Genomic DNA, 18,608 nt, shown 5'->3' with positions numbered 1-18,608 from the left:
CGTAGCATTAGGACTTGGTTATATACGTAGCATTAGGACTTGGTGATATACACGTAGCATTAGGACTTGGTGATATACACGGAGCATTAGGACTTGGTGATATACACGGAGCATTAGGACTTGGTTATATACACGTAGCATTAGGACTTGGTTATATACACGTAGCATTAGGACTTGGTTATATACGTAGCATTAGGACTTGGTTATATACACGTAGCATTAGGACTTGGTTATATACACGGAGCATTAGGACTTGGTTATATACGTAGCATTAGGACTTGGTGATATACACGTAGCATTAGGACTTGGTGATATACACGGAGCATTAGGACTTGGTGATATACACGTAGCATTAGGACTTGGTTATATACACGTAGCATTAGGACTTGGTTATATACACGTAGCATTAGGACTTGGTTATATACGTAGCATTAGGACTTGGTTATATACACGTAGCATTAGGACTTGGTTATATACACGTAGCATTAGGACTTGGTGATATACACGTAGCATTAGGACTTGGTGATATACACGTAGCATTAGGACTTGGTGATATACACGTAGCATTAGGACTTGGTTATATACACGTAGCATTAGGACTTGGTTATATACACGTAGCATTAGGACTTGGTTATATACACGTAGCATTAGGACTTGGTTATATACACGTAGCATTAGGACTTGGTTATATACACGTAGCATTAGGACTTGGTTATATACACGTAGCATTAGGACTTGGTTATATACACGTAGCATTAGGACTTGGTTATATACACGTAGCATTAGGACTTGGTTATATACATGTAGCATTAGGACTTGGTTATGTACGTAGCATTAGGACTTGGTTATGTACGTAGCATTAGGACTTGGTTATGTACGTAGCATTAGGACTTGGTTATGTACGTAGCATTAGGACTTGGTTATGTACGTAGCATTAGGACTTGGTTATGTACGTAGCATTAGGACTTGGTTATGTACGTAGCATTAGGACTTGGTTATGTACGTAGCATTAGGACTTGGTTATGTACGTAGCATTAGGACTTGGTTATGTACGTAGCATTAGGACTTGGTTATGTACGTAGCATTAGGAATTGGTTATGTACGTAGCATTAGGACTTGGTTATGTACGTAGCATTAGGACTTGGTTATATACACGTAGCATTAGGACTTGGTTATATACACGTAGCATTAGGACTTGGTTATGTACGTAGCATTAGGACTTGGTTATGTACGTAGCATTAGGACTTGGTTATGTACGTAGCATTAGGACTTGGTTATATACGTAGCATTAGGACTTGGTTATATACGTAGCATTAGGACTTGGTTATGTACGTAGCATTAGGACTTGGTTATATACGTAGCATTATGATAGGATCAGATTTGATACATCAGAGACAGAGAAACACAGACTGCAGCAGAATCAGAGGAACACAGATCATCTACTGTAGAAGACACTTTATTGAAGAGGAGTTAAGGAAAGAAACTCATAAAACCTACTAAGGAAACAACACAACCCCCCAAAAAAACACTATACCCTCCCTCCAAACCTTTAATGAACAAACACATTACCCTTCATCCATCCCTCCCTCCTTCCCAGATTATAATTCCCTTCTAGTTACCGCTCTCCTTATGTGCGCCTCCCTCCATCCTGAGCCAGTCTCCTGGTTTTGCGCTGAGCTCCTCAAACAATAAAATACAAAAGAACGCTTGTCAGGATCCCAGCAGGGCGCTGGGGGGTCCACGCGGGGGGAAAAAAAATACTAAAACTGTAATTTAGTGCGTTTGAGAGCCATGTGAGTGAATTGGGTCTAGTTTCTAGGTTTCCAGTGGGCTGGGCTGTGGGCTGGTCCTGATCCTATGTCCCACTCCGTGTTTGTTCTCTCTCTCCATCCTTAATCCTAATCCCTGCTCTGATCCTGAATCCTGATGGTCTGATTGGCTCCGGGACGGGGAGACAGAGAGCCCTCCTCCAATCACAGCCCTCCTTGAGACAGATCCCACACCCAACAGAGAGAGGGAAGGAGCAACAGGTTAGAATCACTCACAGCCTGCTACAGCCAAACTATCGCAGCCTGCTACAGTTCGGGCTGAGCGATATGGCCAAAATATCATATCACGGTATAAAAAATTAAATAAAAAGAGTTCTAAATGTGCTTTATGAGTAGAGCTTGATCCCAGGGTGGCAACACATACATTCTAAGTGAGTAAAAATAAAATAAAAATGGGTCTTTCTCCATTCTGATCGTTTTATATTGTTCAATTCAACCAAATGTATTTTCATAAATTTCTGAATTTCCTGCAATCATTTCCCCACTGCCACGTAGCACCGGCTGTACAATATGGACGAACAAACCAGGCCTTATTTTTAACCAAATGTAGCAATTGGAGATTTGACTTGAGATTCAGAGCAAAACACTTGGGTGAACTGTTGGAATAAAGTGAAAATATAATGATTATTCTAAATCTATAGTTTGAATATAATAGTGGGCACTTTGAATACAGTGTTGACATGACAACGAATGAAAACGCCAGGAGGAGTTATCGTGACAGGGTGGGAACCAAAGTGTTGACAAGTGTTTCCTAGGGGACTCTAATCTTTGGCTACATTGAATGTTCTCTCTTAGCTACTTCATGTAGCTAACATTAATGTTACGCATATTCCTCTGATTTAGAAGATACTGCTGTACAAGCATGCTGATGTAGTTCTACCCCGTCACTGGTATTACCAGGCTGTATAGCTAATTACGTTCTCTGACTCAGTACATTTATTAGCAAGCTAGCAGTTAGCATTAGCGACTAACAAGATTTAGGCCCAACTTGCTATGAAAATACAAATTTGCTGTTTGCAGATGTAAGAAACAAACTAATAGTGTAATTATAGAACGCTAGTGGATTTATATTAAGACGCAAAGAGGAAACAGCTTCGTTGTCACCAACATTGTCACATGTTCTGCATTGGACCAAGCAGACTGGACACAAGTGTCTAGTGGTCAGAGGAACAACAAATGCGCTCTTTGAGTGGCAGGGGGCGGGGCTATGTCTGTGGAAAACGGCATGGAGAGACTATAGAAATGGACGTTACACACGGTGTATCACATTTAACAAACCAAACATTCAAATACCGTTACAGAAGGTACAGTAAAAACCCAAACCGGTCCGTGTTTCAATACCGGTACATAGTAACATATGGAAGACCGCCCAGCCTCGCTACAGCCAATCAGCCACATTATTACAGCCTGCTACGGCCAATCAGCCATCACAACACTATCACAACCTGCTGGCTATGAAAGCGGTGTGTTTTTTAAGAGAAGAAATGTACAGCAGAAAACTCACCTAAACATTAGAACTAAAGTTCTCTGAACCAAGACTACTGAGAAAATAGAACCAACCATTGACACTGCCTCGACAGAGACAGTGTCCTATTGACCCTGCCCCCGACAGAGACAGTGTCCTATTGACCCTGCCCCCGACAGAGAGTGTCCTATTGACCCTGCCCCCGACAGAGACAGTGTCCTATTGACCCTGCCCCCGACAGAGAGTGTCCTATTGACCCTGCCCCCGACAGAGACAGTGTCCTATTGACCCTGCCCCCGACAGAGAGTGTCCTATTGACCCTGCCCCCGACAGAGACAGTGTCCTATTGACCCTGCCCCCGACAGAGACAGTGTCCTATTGACCCTGCCCCCGACAGAGACAGTGTCCTATTGACCCTGCCCCGACAGAGACAGTGTCCTATTGACCCTGCCCCCGACAGAGACAGTGTCCTATTGACCCTGCCCCCGACAGAGACAGTGTCCTATTGACCCTGCCCCCGACAGAGAGTGTCCTATTGACCCTGCCCCCGACAGAGAGTGTCCTATTGACCCTGCCCCCGACAGAGACACTGTCCCAGAGACACTGTCCTATTGACCCTGCCCCCGACAGAGACACTGTCCCAGAGACACTGTCCTATTGACCCTGCCCCCGACAGAGACACTGTCCTATTGACCCTGTCCCAGAGACACTGTCCTATTGACCCTGCCCCGACAGAGACACGGTCCCAGAGACACGGTCCTGCATGTTACTCTCTGACCAGAAACGGTGTATAGAAAACCAGGGGAGGCTGGCAGGGAGGGAAGGAGAGGGGGAGGGGTGAGTGGGAGGTGACAAAGCATGTCTGTACAGTAGAAAGTTAAAACCAGTTCAATAATATTACTGGGTCAGAAAAACTAAAACATCAGGTCTGAGAGCTGATTGGATGAGAGACTACTGCAGTCATACCATTGGCTGGTTATTTGACTCCTCCTGCTCCTCCTGTTAATCCTAATATGAACTGTTTCCTGTTTCCTGTTTCCCAGCAGCCTATCAGCTTGCTCCTGTGATCTCTACAGAGAGACACATGACAGACAGGTCAGAGGTCAGCATAACAACACGTCACAACAGGCCAAGGAAAATAATAAAACCATCCATCCCTCCCCACACCTCCTCCCGCCAGCCAGTCAAAACTAACAGAAACATCATTAAAGCCCTTTACACAGAATGGAGGTGGCGAGAGACAGGGACAAAGAGAAGGAGAGAGAGAGAGAGAGAGAGAGAGGGGGGGAAGATACAGGACAGGGAGGAGAGAGAGAGAGGGGGGAGATAGACAGGACAGGGAGGAGAGAGAGAGAGAGGGGGGAGATAGACAGGACAGGGAGGAGAGAGAGAGAGAGAGGGGGGAGATAGACAGGACAGGGAGGAGAGAGAGAGAGAAGGGGGGAGATAGACAGGACAGAGATGAGAGAGAGAGAGAGGGGGGAGATAGACAGGACAGAGATGAGAGAGAGAGAGGGGGGGGAGATAGACAGGACAGGGAGGAGAGAGAGAGAGGGGGGGAGATAGACAGGACAGAGATGAGAGAGAGAGAGGGGGGGGAGATAGACAGGACAGGGAGGAGAGAGAGAGAGAGGGGGGGGAGATAGACAGGACAGGGAGAGAGAGAGAGAGAGGGGGGGAGATAGACAGGACAGAGATGAGAGAGAGAGGGGGGAGATAGACAGGACAGGGAGGAGAGAGAGAGAGAGAGGGGGGAGATAGACAGGACAGAGATGAGAGAGAGAGAGGGGGGAGATAGACAGGACAGGGAGGAGAGAGAGAGAGAGAGGGGGGAGATAGACAGGACAGAGGAGAGAGAGAGAGAGAGGGGGGGGAGATAGACAGGACAGGGGGAGAGAGAGAGAGAGGGGGGGAGATAGACAGGACAGGGAGAGAGAGAGAGAGAGAGAGAGGGGGGAGATAGACAGGACAGGGAGGAGAGAGATAGACAGGACAGGGAGGAGAGAGAGAGAGAGAGGGGGGGAGATAGACAGGACAGGGGGAGAGAGAGAGAGAGAGGGGGGAGATAGACAGGACAGGGGGAGAGAGAGAGAGAGAGGGGAGAGATAGACAGGACAGGGAGGAGAGAGAGAGAGAGAGGGGGGGAGATAGACAGGACAGGGAGGAGAGAGAGAGAGAGAGAAGAGGGGGGAGATAGACAGGACAGGGGGAGAGAGAGAGAGGGGGGGATAGTAGAGGGAGGGGCCAGCAGATACAAAGAGAACAGAGGTCATAAGCCAAACCACAGCTGAGGGCAACTAGACCAGAAACAGGGGGATGAAAGAACAAGAGGTAGACGAGCCAAGAGAACATTAGCAGGTCCACCGGGGGGGGCGCCTGTCCCTCTCCTGGTCGGATGATGTCACATCTCTCTCCCTGGGGGCCGTGTGTGTCTAGGTGCGGGAGCGTGATCGGGAGTGTCGTGGCGAGTAGCGTGGAGAGGGCCGGCTGCGTCGCGGCGGTGAGAAGCTGCGTGAGCGGCTGTTGCTACGCCCGTTGCTACGGCTACGAGAGCGGGAGCGTCCGTAACTGGGGCTGCGAGGTCCGTCCACCTTCACGCGCACGTAAGCAGTCTCTCCCTAAACACACACATACAAACCACAGAGGAGAGGAGAAAGCTGCCTGGTGAGACTCACAGGGTGTCGACTCTAACCAACAGCGTTTCCCCCTGGATTCCAAATCAACCTCTGACGTACCTCGTGGGAGCGGAACTTGGTGTTGTCCAGCTTGCGGACAGCGTAGGTCATGTCCTCCTTGCGTACGAACTCCACCACGCCGGTACCGTCCCGGAACACGTCAGCGTAACACACGTCGCCTGCCTCGCGCATGTGGTCCTTTAGGTCCTGCCAGCTACCACTAGAGGGGAGACCTGGAGAGGGAGGAAGAGGAGGAGGAGGGGTAACACAGTAAAGAGAAGAGGAGACCTGGAGAGGGAGGAAGAGGAGGAGGAGGAGGGGTAACACAGTAAAGACAGGAGGAGACCTGGAGAGGGAGGAAGAGGAGGAGGAGGAGGGGTAACACAGTAAAGACAGGAGGAGACCTGGAGAGGGAGGAAGAGGAGGAGGAGGAGGGGTAACACAGTAAAGACAGGAGGAGACCTGGAGAGGGAGGAAGAGGAGGAGGAGGAGGGGTAACACAGTAAAGACAAGAGGAGACCTGGAGAGGGAGGAAGAGGAGGAGGAGGAGGGGTAACACAGTAAAGACAGGAGGAGACCTGGAGAGGGAGGAAGAGGAGGAGGAGGAGGGGTAACACAGTAAAGAGAAGAGGAGACCTGGAGAGGGAGGAAGAGGAGGAGGAGGAGGGTAACACAGTAAAGACAGGAGGAGACCTGGAGAGGGAGGAAGAGGGTAACACAGTAAAGACAGGAGGAGACCTGGAGAGGGAGGAAGAGGAGGAGGAGGAGGGGTAACACAGTAAAGACAGGAGGAGACCTGGAGAGGGAGGAGGAGGAGGAGGAGGAGGGGTAACACAGTAAAGAGAAGAGGAGACCTGGAGAGGGAGGAAGAGGAGGAGGAGGAGGGGTAACACAGTAAAGACAGGAGGAGACCTGGAGAGGGAGGAAGAGGGGTAACACAGTAAAGACAGGAGGAGACCTGGAGAGGGAGGAAGAGGAGGAGGAGGAGGGGTAACACAGTAAAGACAGGAGGAGACCTGGAGAGGGAGGAAGAGGAGGAGGAGGAGGGGTAACACAGTAAAGACAGGAGGAGACCTGGAGAGGGAGGAAGAGGGGTAACACAGTAAAGACAGGAGGAGACCTGGAGAGGGAGGAAGAGGAGGAGGAGGAGGGGTAACACAGTAAAGACAGGAGGAGACCTGGAGAGGGAGGAAGAGGAGGAGGAGGAGGGGTAACACAGTAAAGACAGGAGGAGACCTGGAGAGGGAGGAAGAGGAGGAGGAGGAGGGGTAACACAGTAAAGACAGGAGGAGACCTGGAGAGGGAGGAAGAGGAGGAGGAGGGGGGGGTAACACAGTAAAGACAGGAGGAGACCTGGAGAGGGAGGAAGAGGAGGAGGAGGAGGGGTAACACAGTAAAGACAGGAGGAGACCTGGAGAGGGAGGAAGAGGAGGAGGAGGAGTAACACAGTAAAGACAGGAGGAGACCTGGAGAGGGAGGAAGAGGAGGAGGAGGAGGGGTAACACAGTAAAGACAGGAGGAGACCTGGAGAGGGAGGAAGAGGAGGAGGAGGAGGGGTAACACAGTAAAGACAGGAGGAGACCTGGAGAGGGAGGAAGAGGAGGAGGAGGAGTAACACAGTAAAGACAGGAGGAGACCTGGAGAGGGAGGAAGAGGAGGAGGAGGGGTAACACAGTAAAGACAGGAGGAGACCTGAAGAGGGAGGAAGAGGAGGAGGAGGAGGGGTAACACAGTAAAGACAGGAGGAGACCTGGAGAGGGAGGAAGAGGAGGAGGAGGGGTAACACAGTAAAGACAGGAGGAGACCTGGAGAGGGAGGAAGAGGAGGAGGAGGGGTAACACAGTAAAGACAGGAGGAGACCTGGAGAGGGAGGAAGAGGAGGAGGAGGGGTAACACAGTAAAGACAGGAGGAGACCTGGAGAGGGAGGAAGAGGAGGGGTAACACAGTAAAGACAGGAGGAGACCTGGAGAGGGAGGAAGAGGAGGAGGAGGAGTAACACAGTAAAGACAGGAGGAGACCTGGAGAGGGAGGAAGAGGAGGAGGAGGAGTAACACAGTAAAGACAGGAGGAGACCTGGAGAGGGAGGAAGAGGAGGAGGAGGGGTAACACAGTAAAGACAGGAGGAGACCTGGAGAGGGAGGAAGAGGAGGAGGAGAGGGGTAACACAGTAAAGACAGGAGGAGACCTGGAGAGGGAGGAAGAGGAGGAGGGGTAACACAGTAAAGACAGGAGGAGACCTGGAGAGGGAGGAAGAGGAGGAGGAGGAGGGGTAACACAGTAAAGACAGGAGGAGACCTGGAGAGGGAGGAAGAGGAGGAGGAGGGGGTAACACAGTAAAGACAGGAGGAGACCTGGAGAGGGAGGAAGAGGAGGAGGAGGAGGGGTAACACAGTAAAGACAGGAGGAGACCTGGAGAGGGAGGAAGAGGAGGAGGAGGGGTAACACAGTAAAGACAGGAGGAGACCTGGAGAGGGAGGAAGAGGAGGAGGAGGAGGGGTAACACAGTAAAGACAGGAGGAGACCTGGAGAGGGAGGAAGAGGAGGAGGAGGAGGAGGAGGGGTAACACAGTAAAGACAGGAGGAGACCTGGAGAGGGAGGAAGAGGAGGAGGAGGGGTAACACAGTAAAGACAGGAGGAGACCTGGAGAGGGGAGGAAGAGGAGGAGGAGGAGTAACACAGTAAAGACAGGAGGAGACCTGGAGAGGGAGGAAGAGGAGGAGGAGGAGGGGTAACACAGTAAAGACAGGAGGAGACCTGGAGAGGGAGGAAGAGGAGGGGTAACACAGTAAAGACAGGAGGAGACCTGGAGAGGGAGGAAGAGGAGGAGGAGGAGTAACACAGTAAAGACAGGAGGAGACCTGGAGAGGGAGGAAGAGGAGGAGGAGGAGTAACACAGTAAAGACAGGAGGAGACCTGGAGAGGGAGGAAGAGGAGGAGGAGGGGTAACACAGTAAAGACAGGAGGAGACCTGGAGAGGGAGGAAGAGGAGGAGGAGGGGTAACACAGTAAAGACAGGAGGAGACCTGGAGAGGGAGGAAGAGGAGGAGGAGGAGGGGTAACACAGTAAAGACAGGAGGAGACCTGGAGAGGGAGGAAGAGGAGGAGGAGGAGGAGGAGGGGTAACACAGTAAAGACAGGAGGAGACCTGGAGAGGGAGGAAGAGGAGGAGGAGGGGTAACACAGTAAAGACAGGAGGAGACCTGGAGAGGGAGGAAGAGGAGGAGGAGGAGTAACACAGTAAAGACAGGAGGAGACCTGGAGAGGGAGGAAGAGGAGGAGGAGGAGGGGTAACACAGTAAAGACAGGAGGAGACCTGGAGAGGGAGGAAGAGGAGGGGTAACACAGTAAAGACAGGAGGAGACCTGGAGAGGGAGGAAGAGGAGGAGGAGGAGTAACACAGTAAAGACAGGAGGAGACCTGGAGAGGGAGGAAGAGGAGGAGGAGGAGTAACACAGTAAAGACAGGAGGAGACCTGGAGAGGGAGGAAGAGGAGGAGGAGGAGTAACACAGTAAAGACAGGAGGAGACCTGGAGAGGGAGGAAGAGGAGGAGGAGGGGTAACACAGTAAAGACAGGAGGAGACCTGGAGAGGGAGGAAGAGGAGGAGGAGGAGGGGTAACACAGTAAAGACAGGAGGAGACCTGGAGAGGGAGGAAGAGGAGGAGGAGGAGGGGTAACACAGTAAAGACAGGAGGAGACCTGGAGAGGGAGGAAGAGGAGGAGGAGGGGGGTAACACAGTAAAGACAGGAGGAGACCTGGAGAGGGAGGAAGAGGAGGAGGAGGGGTAACACAGTAAAGACAGGAGGAGACCTGGAGAGGGAGGAAGAGGAGGAGGAGGAGGGGTAACACAGTAAAGACAGGAGGAGACCTGGAGAGGGAGGAAGAGGAGGGGTAACACAGTAAAGACAGGAGGAGACCTGGAGAGGGAGGAAGAGGAGGAGGGGGGGTAACACAGTAAAGACAGGAGGAGACCTGGAGAGGGAGGAAGAGGAGGAGGAGGGGTAACACAGTAAAGACAGGAGGAGACCTGGAGAGGGAGGAAGAGGAGGAGGAGGAGGGGTAACACAGTAAAGACAGGAGGAGACCTGGAGAGGGAGGAAGAGGAGGAGGAGGGGTAACACAGTAAAGACAGGAGGAGACCTGGAGAGGGAGGAAGAGGAGGAGGAGGAGGGGTAACACAGTAAAGACAGGAGGAGACCTGGAGAGGGAGGAAGAGGAGGAGGAGGAGGAGGGGTAACACAGTAAAGACAGGAGGAGACCTGGAGAGGGAGGAAGAGGAGGAGGAGGGGTAACACGGTAAAGACAGGAGGAGACCTGGAGAGGGAGGAAGAGGAGGAGGAGTAACACAGTAAAGACAGGAGGAGACCTGGAGAGGGAGGAAGAGGAGGGGTAATACAGTAAAGACAGGAGGAGACCTGGAGAGGGAGGAAGAGGAGGAGGAGGAGGGGTAACACAGTAAAGACAGGAGGAGACCTGGAGAGGGAGGAAGAGGAGGAGGAGGGGTAACACAGTAAAGACAGGAGGAGACCTGGAGAGGGAGGAAGAGGAGGAGGAGGGGTAACACAGTAAAGACAGGAGGAGACCTGGAGAGGGAGGAAGAGGAGGAGGAGGAGGGGTAACACAGTAAAGACAGGAGGAGACCTGGAGAGGGAGGAAGAGGAGGAGGAGGAGTAACACAGTAAAGACAGGAGGAGACCTGGAGAGGGAGGAAGAGGAGGAGGAGGGGTAACACAGTAAAGACAGGAGGAGACCTGGAGAGGGAGGAAGAGGAGGAGGAGGAGGGGTAACACAGTAAAGACAGGAGGAGACCTGGAGAGGGAGGAAGAGGAGGAAGAGGAGGAGGGGTAACACAGTAAAGACAGGAGGAGACCTGGAGAGGGAGGAAGAGGAGGAGGAGGGGTAACACAGTAAAGACAGGAGGAGACCTGGAGAGGGAGGAAGAGGAGGAGGAGGGGTAACACAGTAAAGACAGGAGGAGACCTGGAGAGGGAGGAAGAGGAGGAGGAGGAGGGGTAACACAGTAAAGACAGGAGGAGACCTGGAGAGGGAGGAAGAGGAGGAGGAGGAGTAACACAGTAAAGACAGGAGGAGACCTGGAGAGGGAGGAAGAGGAGGAGGAGGGGTAACACAGTAAAGACAGGAGGAGACCTGGAGAGGGAGGAAGAGGAGGAGGAGGAGTAACACAGTAAAGACAGGAGGAGACCTGGAGAGGGAGGAAGAGGAGGAGGAGGGGTAACACAGTAAAGACAGGAGGAGACCTGGAGAGGGAGGAAGAGGAGGAGGGGTGACAGTAAAGACTGACCTGAGACGATGACTCTGTACTCTGAGCGCCGCGAGGGAGGGCCATATCGTCCTCTTGGGGCTCCTCCTCCATCGCCACCCCCCCTGCCGCCGCCACCCCCCCCTCTCCCTCCCCCACGCCCACTACGGGGGAACTCCACCCGGAGACGGTAACCATCGTAGTCATAACCATCACGACCGTGCACCGCATCATCAGCATCCCTGGGACACACACACCGAGAGAGTGACAGAGAGACAGACAGGCAGAGATAGACAGACAGACATGACAACACAGACAGTTAGATTTGAGAGGGCCAATAGTTAATTAGCTAGCTACTTCACTCTGCCTCCACAGCCTACCTGTGGAATGTTGTTTTCACCGAGTTGTTCAATATCAATCAAATGTATTTATAAAGCCCTTTATGTCAGCAGATGTCACAAAGCAGTCTCTATGGGGGTGCCACAGGGTTCAATTCTTGGGCCGACTCTTCTCTGTGTATATCAATGATGTCGCTCTTGCTGCTGGTTACTCTCAGATCCACCTCTACGCAGACGACACCATTTTGTATACATCTGGCCCTTCATTGGACACTGTGTTAACAAACCTCCAAACGAGCTTCAATGCCATACAACACTCCTTCAGTAGCCTCCAACTGCTCTTAAACACTAGTAAAACTAAATGCATGCTCTTCAACTGAACGCTGCTTGCATCCGCCCACCAAACTAGAATCACTACTCTCGGCGGGTCTGACCTAGAGTATGTGGACAACTACAAATACCTAGGTGTCTGGTTAGACCGTAAACTCTCCTTCCAGACTCACATTAAGCATCTCCAATCAAAAGTTAGATCTAGAATCGGCTTCCTATTTTGCAACAAAGCCTCCTTCACTCATGCTGCCAAACATGCCCTCGTAAAACCGACTATCCTACCGATCCTTGACTTCGGCGATGTCATTTGCAAAATAGCCTCCAACACTCTACTCAGCAAATTGGATGTAGTCTATCACAGTGCCATCCGTTTTGTCTCCAAAGCCCCATATACTACCCACCACTGTGACCTGTACGCTCTTGTTGGCTGGTCCTCACTACATATTCGTCGCCAAACCCACTGGCTCCAGGCCATCTATAAATCACTGCTAGGCAAATCCCCGCCTTATCTTAGCATACTGGTCACCATAGCAGCACCCACCCGTAGTCTGCGCTCCAGCAGGTATATCTCACTGGTCATTCCCAAAGCCAACACCTCCTTTGGCCGCCATTCCTTCCAGTTCTCTGCTGCCAATGACTGGAACGAATTGCAAAAATCTCTGAAGCTGGAGACTCTTATCTCCCTCACTAACTTTAAGCATCAGTTGTCAGAGCACCTTACCGATCACTGCACCTGTCCACAGCCCATCTGAAATTAGCCCACCCAACTACCTCATCCCTATATTGTTATTTATTTTGCTCTTTTGCACCCCAGTATCTCTATTTGCACATAATCTCTTGCACATCTATCATTCCAGTGTTAATACTAATTGTAATTATTTTGCACTATAGCCTATTTATTGCCTTACCTCCATAACTTGCTACATTTGCACACACTGTATATATATTTTCTGTTGTATTTTTTTTTACTTTGTTTTTTTACCCCATATGTAACTCTGTGTTGTTGTTTTTAAATCGCACTGCTTTGCTTTATCTTGGCCAGGTCGCAGTTGTAAATGAGAACTTGTTCTCAACTGGCTTACCTGGTTAAATAAAGGTGAAATAAATAAAATAAATAAAAAGTGCTATACAGAAACCCAGCCTAAAACCCCAAATAGCAAGCAATGCAGAAGCAATAGTAGGTAGCTAGGTGTTGAACGAAGCCTATTCTTCCTGCTAACTTAGGAACCCTGTGTTGTTGACTAGTGAGGAAGTAGACCCGGCTGGATGTTTTAATGGCGCCGAAGGAGGTGATGGCTGCCGTTTTACGTGCTCTAAGCAATTGTGGGTGTTTTTTTTTTTGCGTTATTTGTAATTTATTCTGTACATAATGTTTCTGCCACCGTCTCTTATGACCGAAAAGAGCTTCTGGATATCAGGACAGCGATTACTCACCTCGTACTGGACGAAGATTTTTTTCTTTAACGAATCGGACGTGAAGGATATTCTACAGACACCCGACAAGGCCCAAATCCCCGTCAGTCATTCGCATGAGAAAAGAGATATCGTGGATGTTCGCTGGGCTCAATCTGGGGTAGCAACTACTTTTATTTTACCTTTATTTAACTAGGCAACTAAGGGGGTAAACGCACCTACAAATCACCATTAAACCATTAGTTGCTAATAAATGAGCTAGACCCATTTATGTGGTTTGCAACTCACGTTTTCACACCAAACTGGTTTGGAGCGTTTCCCCCCCCCAAAAAAAAATCTGGTGCGTTTACCCCCTTAGTTTGGTTTGTTTGGACTGGTGTGAACATTCTACCTGCACTCCGGAGCACACTAAACGACGCACCGTAGCTCGCTCAAAAAGGGTGGTCTTGGTCTGATTCAATTCGTTCAGTGGTGCTGTTCGCTGCCAGTGAGAACGCAGTCCGGACCAAAACACAGGAAAATAATTGGTCGGTTGACTGCATTTGATGAAACGCATGTAGCATCATAACTTGAGATCTCTGAAACATTCTGTGAGTAGCAGCGCATTTATGAGTGCATCCAATGCAGATTAGGGGAGATGGGGCTGGAGGCTCCTGAACATTGACTATTCACGTCGCAGTTAGAGCGGCTTCCTCCAGCACGTTGTTGGAAGACCAAAGTAATATGAAGATTGGGACGCACAAGTGATGCTTCATAATAATCATAAAAGGGATTTAACGTGAGCATTTTTGTCCAATAAACAAATGACTTGCATGGATACATGGTTTTGTTTAGGAATTGCTGTTCATTTGGCAACGTGAAACCAACCGGACCAAATTAATAAAATACAACGTAACAAATAGTCTAACTGATTTTGTCTACAGCTCAGAACTGTGTGTGAAAACGCCCCCAGTGAACCTGCGTAGCACTCGCTCAATTCGATGCCTACTAACAAACTACGAGACCCTTTTAACACGTAAATTCAGATAGCCATTCTTGCTTCGCCCTACTGTTGGCGCAAGCAAACAGGCTAGGTAGTGATAGGTATCAACAGCCAATCCAGTAGGGGATGTAAACTGTAGTGAGCTTTGATTGGTAAATAACAATGCGATGTCTCCGAGTATTTGCTTTCCCCAATTTAGGTCCCGCCCTGTTCACGTCCCTCGCACAATGGTCCCCGCCCACTTCATTTCCTCCATTGAAAATGAATCGGCATCCTTTGTTTAATCTCCCCAACATGCTATGTGGATCTCGTGTTACAGATGTCAACGCATATCAAATTACCCAGCAGCCATTTATAAAACAACAAATCGTCCCAAAAAACGTTATTTTGTCACACACACAAAAGTGGTTTAAATTGGCCACAACTTGAAGAAGACAGGGACACGTGTTAGCTTTTACACCTTTTTCTGAAAAATGAATGTTTTCACTTTTGATAGGTAACCTTATGTTTATCAAGTTATTTTCCGTAAACCCAGAAGGTTTATTTGGATATTTCTTAGGGTGCGTTCGTAAATTAACTCTGGCCATCTACTCCGATTTCAGAGCACTCTCGTCTGAGTGTGCCAGAGCGCAGAATAACTGACTACTTTACGAACGGACCATCTGACAACACTCTGAATTTACGAACGCCCAGGCACTCTTCTAAACTACGGCACGCAGTTGGGACAAACTGTAATATTATGAAACTGGACTCCATGGCAGATGCAATTAACTAATTTAAAAGAAAGAAGCGTTAAAAAAAAAAAGCAATGTGTCCGGCCCATCGCCATCTTGCACAACTCTTCGTTAAGCCATAATTATGACTGTGGCTGTGGAAACTAGTGACGACCACCTCATTAACTTGGTGCTGGACCATGGTAGTAAAATCAAAGAGCACACACATATATATATATACACATACTCTGGTAAAACTGTCAACAACACACCAATATCTCCGCCTCTAAACACAACACGAGGTAGCGAGCTAGCTAAATGTTGCTAGTTGTTACCAAACTCCTTCTGGGGCTAGCTACGTAGCGAATGTTAGCTATCTGTTTGTGTTCTGAAAGCAACGTAATTATGTGTTTAGCATAGTTAGCTACCTGGGGTCCTCGAATTCCACAAAAGCGAACGGCGGTCCTCCCCTCCGGTTCTTCAGATCGATATCTCGGATCGCCCCGTACTTATAAAACACATCCTCCACGTCTTTAGTGCGGATATCTGGTGGCAGGTTACCCACGTAGATCCGACAGTCGTTGTTTCCCGCTGGGCCACGAACCACGCTCCCGCCGCCCGACATATTATCTCCTGACATCCGTAGACTGCTAGCTAACTTTAGTCGTTTAAAAGTTGGTTAAAACCCTTTAATGTTATTTTGCCAATTGCTCTTGTAAAAATAGCAAGCTATGTCTGGTTAACAGTTCACACGAAGTTTGCTAACTAACTAGCTAGCAACAAAATACAAAAATTCCCACCACAACTCTCGCAGACTAGAGCGGCTTCTCAAAATGGTGCCGAGGCCTCGCCACAGAGTTTTTAAACCCAGAGGCGCAAGACTTCCGGGAACGCTTGCGAAGCAGACCAGGCCGGAGTTAGAGAAGTGAAACGTTCTTCCTTTGTTTTTGTTTTTTTAATCTAAAGGCACAACCTAGATTCGAGCCAACGTTTTTAAGTATTTGAACACGTTATTACCACAACCTCGTTAAAGTGACAAACTGACACGTTTTCATTTTCGTCAAAAACGAAAGGCGACCGTTAGACCCGATGACGCACTTCTGCGCGTGCGCTTAGCTAGCCAACGTCGCCTACCCGCGTGATCGGGGATCCGCCTATCGTCATACTGTTACCGTCTTCGGTCTCGCGGTCGTTTCGTCGTCACTAGTTACCACAGCCACGAAGTCAGAGGGCCCGCCTACGCGACCGATCAGATGAGGAAGTGTGATGACGCCATGGGAAACCACCAATCAGACGAGGGAGATGTAATGACGCGTATGCCGACGGTCTTGCAGGAGCAGACGAGAGACACGCGTTTCTTTTATCTATTGATCCATCCATGATTTGGTTATTTATAAGTAGTGGTGCGTGGGTAAAATCACTGGGGAAGCCAGGACAGAAAAAAAGCAATTTTACATCCTATGTGTTGTGATAATTGCGTTGTTTGCTCTATAACCTGTTCATATGCCTTGCGACCGTGGTCTATAGGCCTAAAAAGCTTTTTGTCCACTAGCTGCAAAGTGAATACACACAGAACTGTCCTGTGCCTAATTTAGCATTCCATCATGCAGGGCAAGCTAGTGATTTGAAATCAGTACTCTATATGGGATCAACCAGTTAAATGTATTGATGTTGCTAGAGATGAAGGTGACAGAAGAATAGAGACAAACTAGATGACTTGTTGTAATGTGCCCCAGTCTGTTGGTAGCTCTGCCAGCCTATGAAACCAGTAGGTTAATAGGAGAATAACTTTAATCTGTTCTAATTATTAGCTTTGGTCGAACAGGGCGAAAATGATCTTATTGTATGTCGTTTTATTCCGTACGTAAGTGTTATTATTGCATTGGGTTGCACAAGTACTTTTGCAGAAGTGGTTTAATTGTTGTATTGATAAACATAGTATTTTGCATGCACACGCTACCACAGCGTTTCCCATAGTGGCCTTTATTAAGATGTTTTATTGTGCTGCCATGGGCGAGCTTCTACAGTCATCCCAGACAGCACAGAGTCATTTATGGCCCTGTGGGGCCAGGTCAGATCTGAGGCTGGAGAGAGAGGGCGCCATACATCTTGACCCTTTGTCAATCCAAGTAATTTGTTTCTCTCTCTCGCTCTCCAAGAGGTGAATGTTTAAGTTTAGGTTTATATTGATGCTGTGTTTATAGCCCTGTTAGCCTTCGGAAAGTATTCAGACCCCTTGACTTTTTCCACATTTTGTTACGTTACAGCCATATTCTAAAATTGATTAAATTGTTTTTTCCCCTCATCAATCTACACACAATACCCCATAATTACAAAGCAAAAACTGTTTTTTAGAAATTTTAGCAAATTAATCCCCCCAAAAAACTTAAATATGACATTTACATAAGTATTCAGAGCCTTTACTCAGTACTTTGTTGAAGCACCTTTGGCAGCGATTACAGCCTCGAGTCTTCTTGGGTATGACGCTACAAGCTTGGCACACCTGTATTTGGGGAGTTTCTCCCATTCTTCTCTGCAGATCCTCTCAAGCTCTGTCAGGTTGGATGGGGAGCGTCGCTGCACAGCTATTTTCAGGTCTCTTTAGAGATGTTAGATCGGGTTCAAGTCCGGGCTCTGGCTGGGCCACTCAAGGACATTCAGAGACTTATCCCGAAGCCACTCCTGCATTGTCTTGGCTGTGTGCTTACGGTGGTTGTCCTGTTGGAAGGTGAACATTCACCCCAGTCTGAGGTCCTGAGCGCTCTGGAGCAGGTTTTCATCAAGGATCTCTCTGTACTTTGCTCCGTTCATCTTTCCCTCGATCCTGACTAGTCTCCCAGTCCCTGCCACGGAAAAACATCCCCACAGCATGATGCTGCCACCACCATGCTTCACCGTAGGGATGGTGCCAGGTTTCCTCCAGACGTGACGCTTGGCATTCAGGCCAAAGAGTTCAATCTTGGTTTCATCAGACCAGATAATCTTGTTTCTCATGGTCTGAGAGTCCTTTAGGTGCCTTTTGGCAAACTCCAAGCGGGCTGTCATGTGCCTTTTACTGAGGAGTGGCTTCCGTCTGGCCATTTTACCATAAAGGCCTGATTGGTGGAGTGCTGCAGAGATGGTTGTCCTTCTGGAAGGTTCTCCCATCTCCACAGAGGAACTCTGGAGCTCTCTCAGAGTGACCATTGGGTTCTTGGTCACCTCCCTGACCAAGGCCCTTCTCCCCCGACTGCTCAGTTTGGCCGGGCGGCCAGCTCTGTGAACTGTGGGACCTTATATAGACAGGTGTGTGCCTTTCCAAATCATGTCCAATCAATAAAATGTACCACAGGTGGACTCCAATCAAGTTGTAGAAACATCTCAAGGACGATCAATGGAAACAGGATGCACTTAAGCTCAATTTCGAGTCTCATAGCAAAGTGTCTGAATACATTTGACATTTAAGTCATTTAGCAGACGCTCTTATCCAGAGCGACTTAGTGAGTGCATCCATTTTTTTTCATACTGGCCCCCCATGGGAATCGAACCCACAACCCTGGCGTTGCAAACACCATGCTCTACCTGCTGAGCTACATCCCTGAATACTTATGTAAATAAGGTA

The 18,608-nt window shown here is 49.1% G+C and overlaps 1 protein-coding gene and 1 long non-coding RNA gene across 2 annotated transcripts; both read right to left on the bottom strand.

Moving 5' to 3' along the window:
• Positions 1–1,440: 1,440 nt before the first annotated feature.
• LOC121542074 lies at positions 1,441–4,603 on the bottom strand. The gene is made up of 2 exons (XR_005995818.2): positions 4,261–4,603; positions 1,441–1,984 (listed from the first exon to the last, which is right to left on the bottom strand). It is a non-coding gene; the product is annotated as an uncharacterized LOC121542074 (long non-coding RNA).
• Positions 4,604–5,508: 905 nt separating this feature from the next.
• Positions 5,509–16,112, bottom strand: LOC121542075 (serine/arginine-rich splicing factor 1B). Its single transcript, XM_041851523.2, has 4 exons — positions 15,436–16,112; positions 11,274–11,473; positions 6,030–6,202; positions 5,509–5,912 (listed from the first exon to the last, which is right to left on the bottom strand). Exons 1-4 carry the CDS (start codon positions 15,645–15,647, stop codon positions 5,727–5,729), a joined length of 771 nt encoding a protein of 256 aa, XP_041707457.1. The 5' UTR covers positions 15,648–16,112; the 3' UTR covers positions 5,509–5,726.
• Positions 16,113–18,608: the final 2,496 nt, after the last annotated feature.

Source organism: Coregonus clupeaformis, unplaced genomic scaffold, assembly GCF_020615455.1.
Source record: "Coregonus clupeaformis isolate EN_2021a unplaced genomic scaffold, ASM2061545v1 scaf1415, whole genome shotgun sequence".
In the NCBI taxonomy this organism is placed as follows: domain Eukaryota; kingdom Metazoa; phylum Chordata; class Actinopteri; order Salmoniformes; family Salmonidae; genus Coregonus; species Coregonus clupeaformis.
The sequence above is the reverse complement of the archived record's forward strand: the minus strand, read 5'-3'. Positions and strand labels throughout refer to the sequence as shown.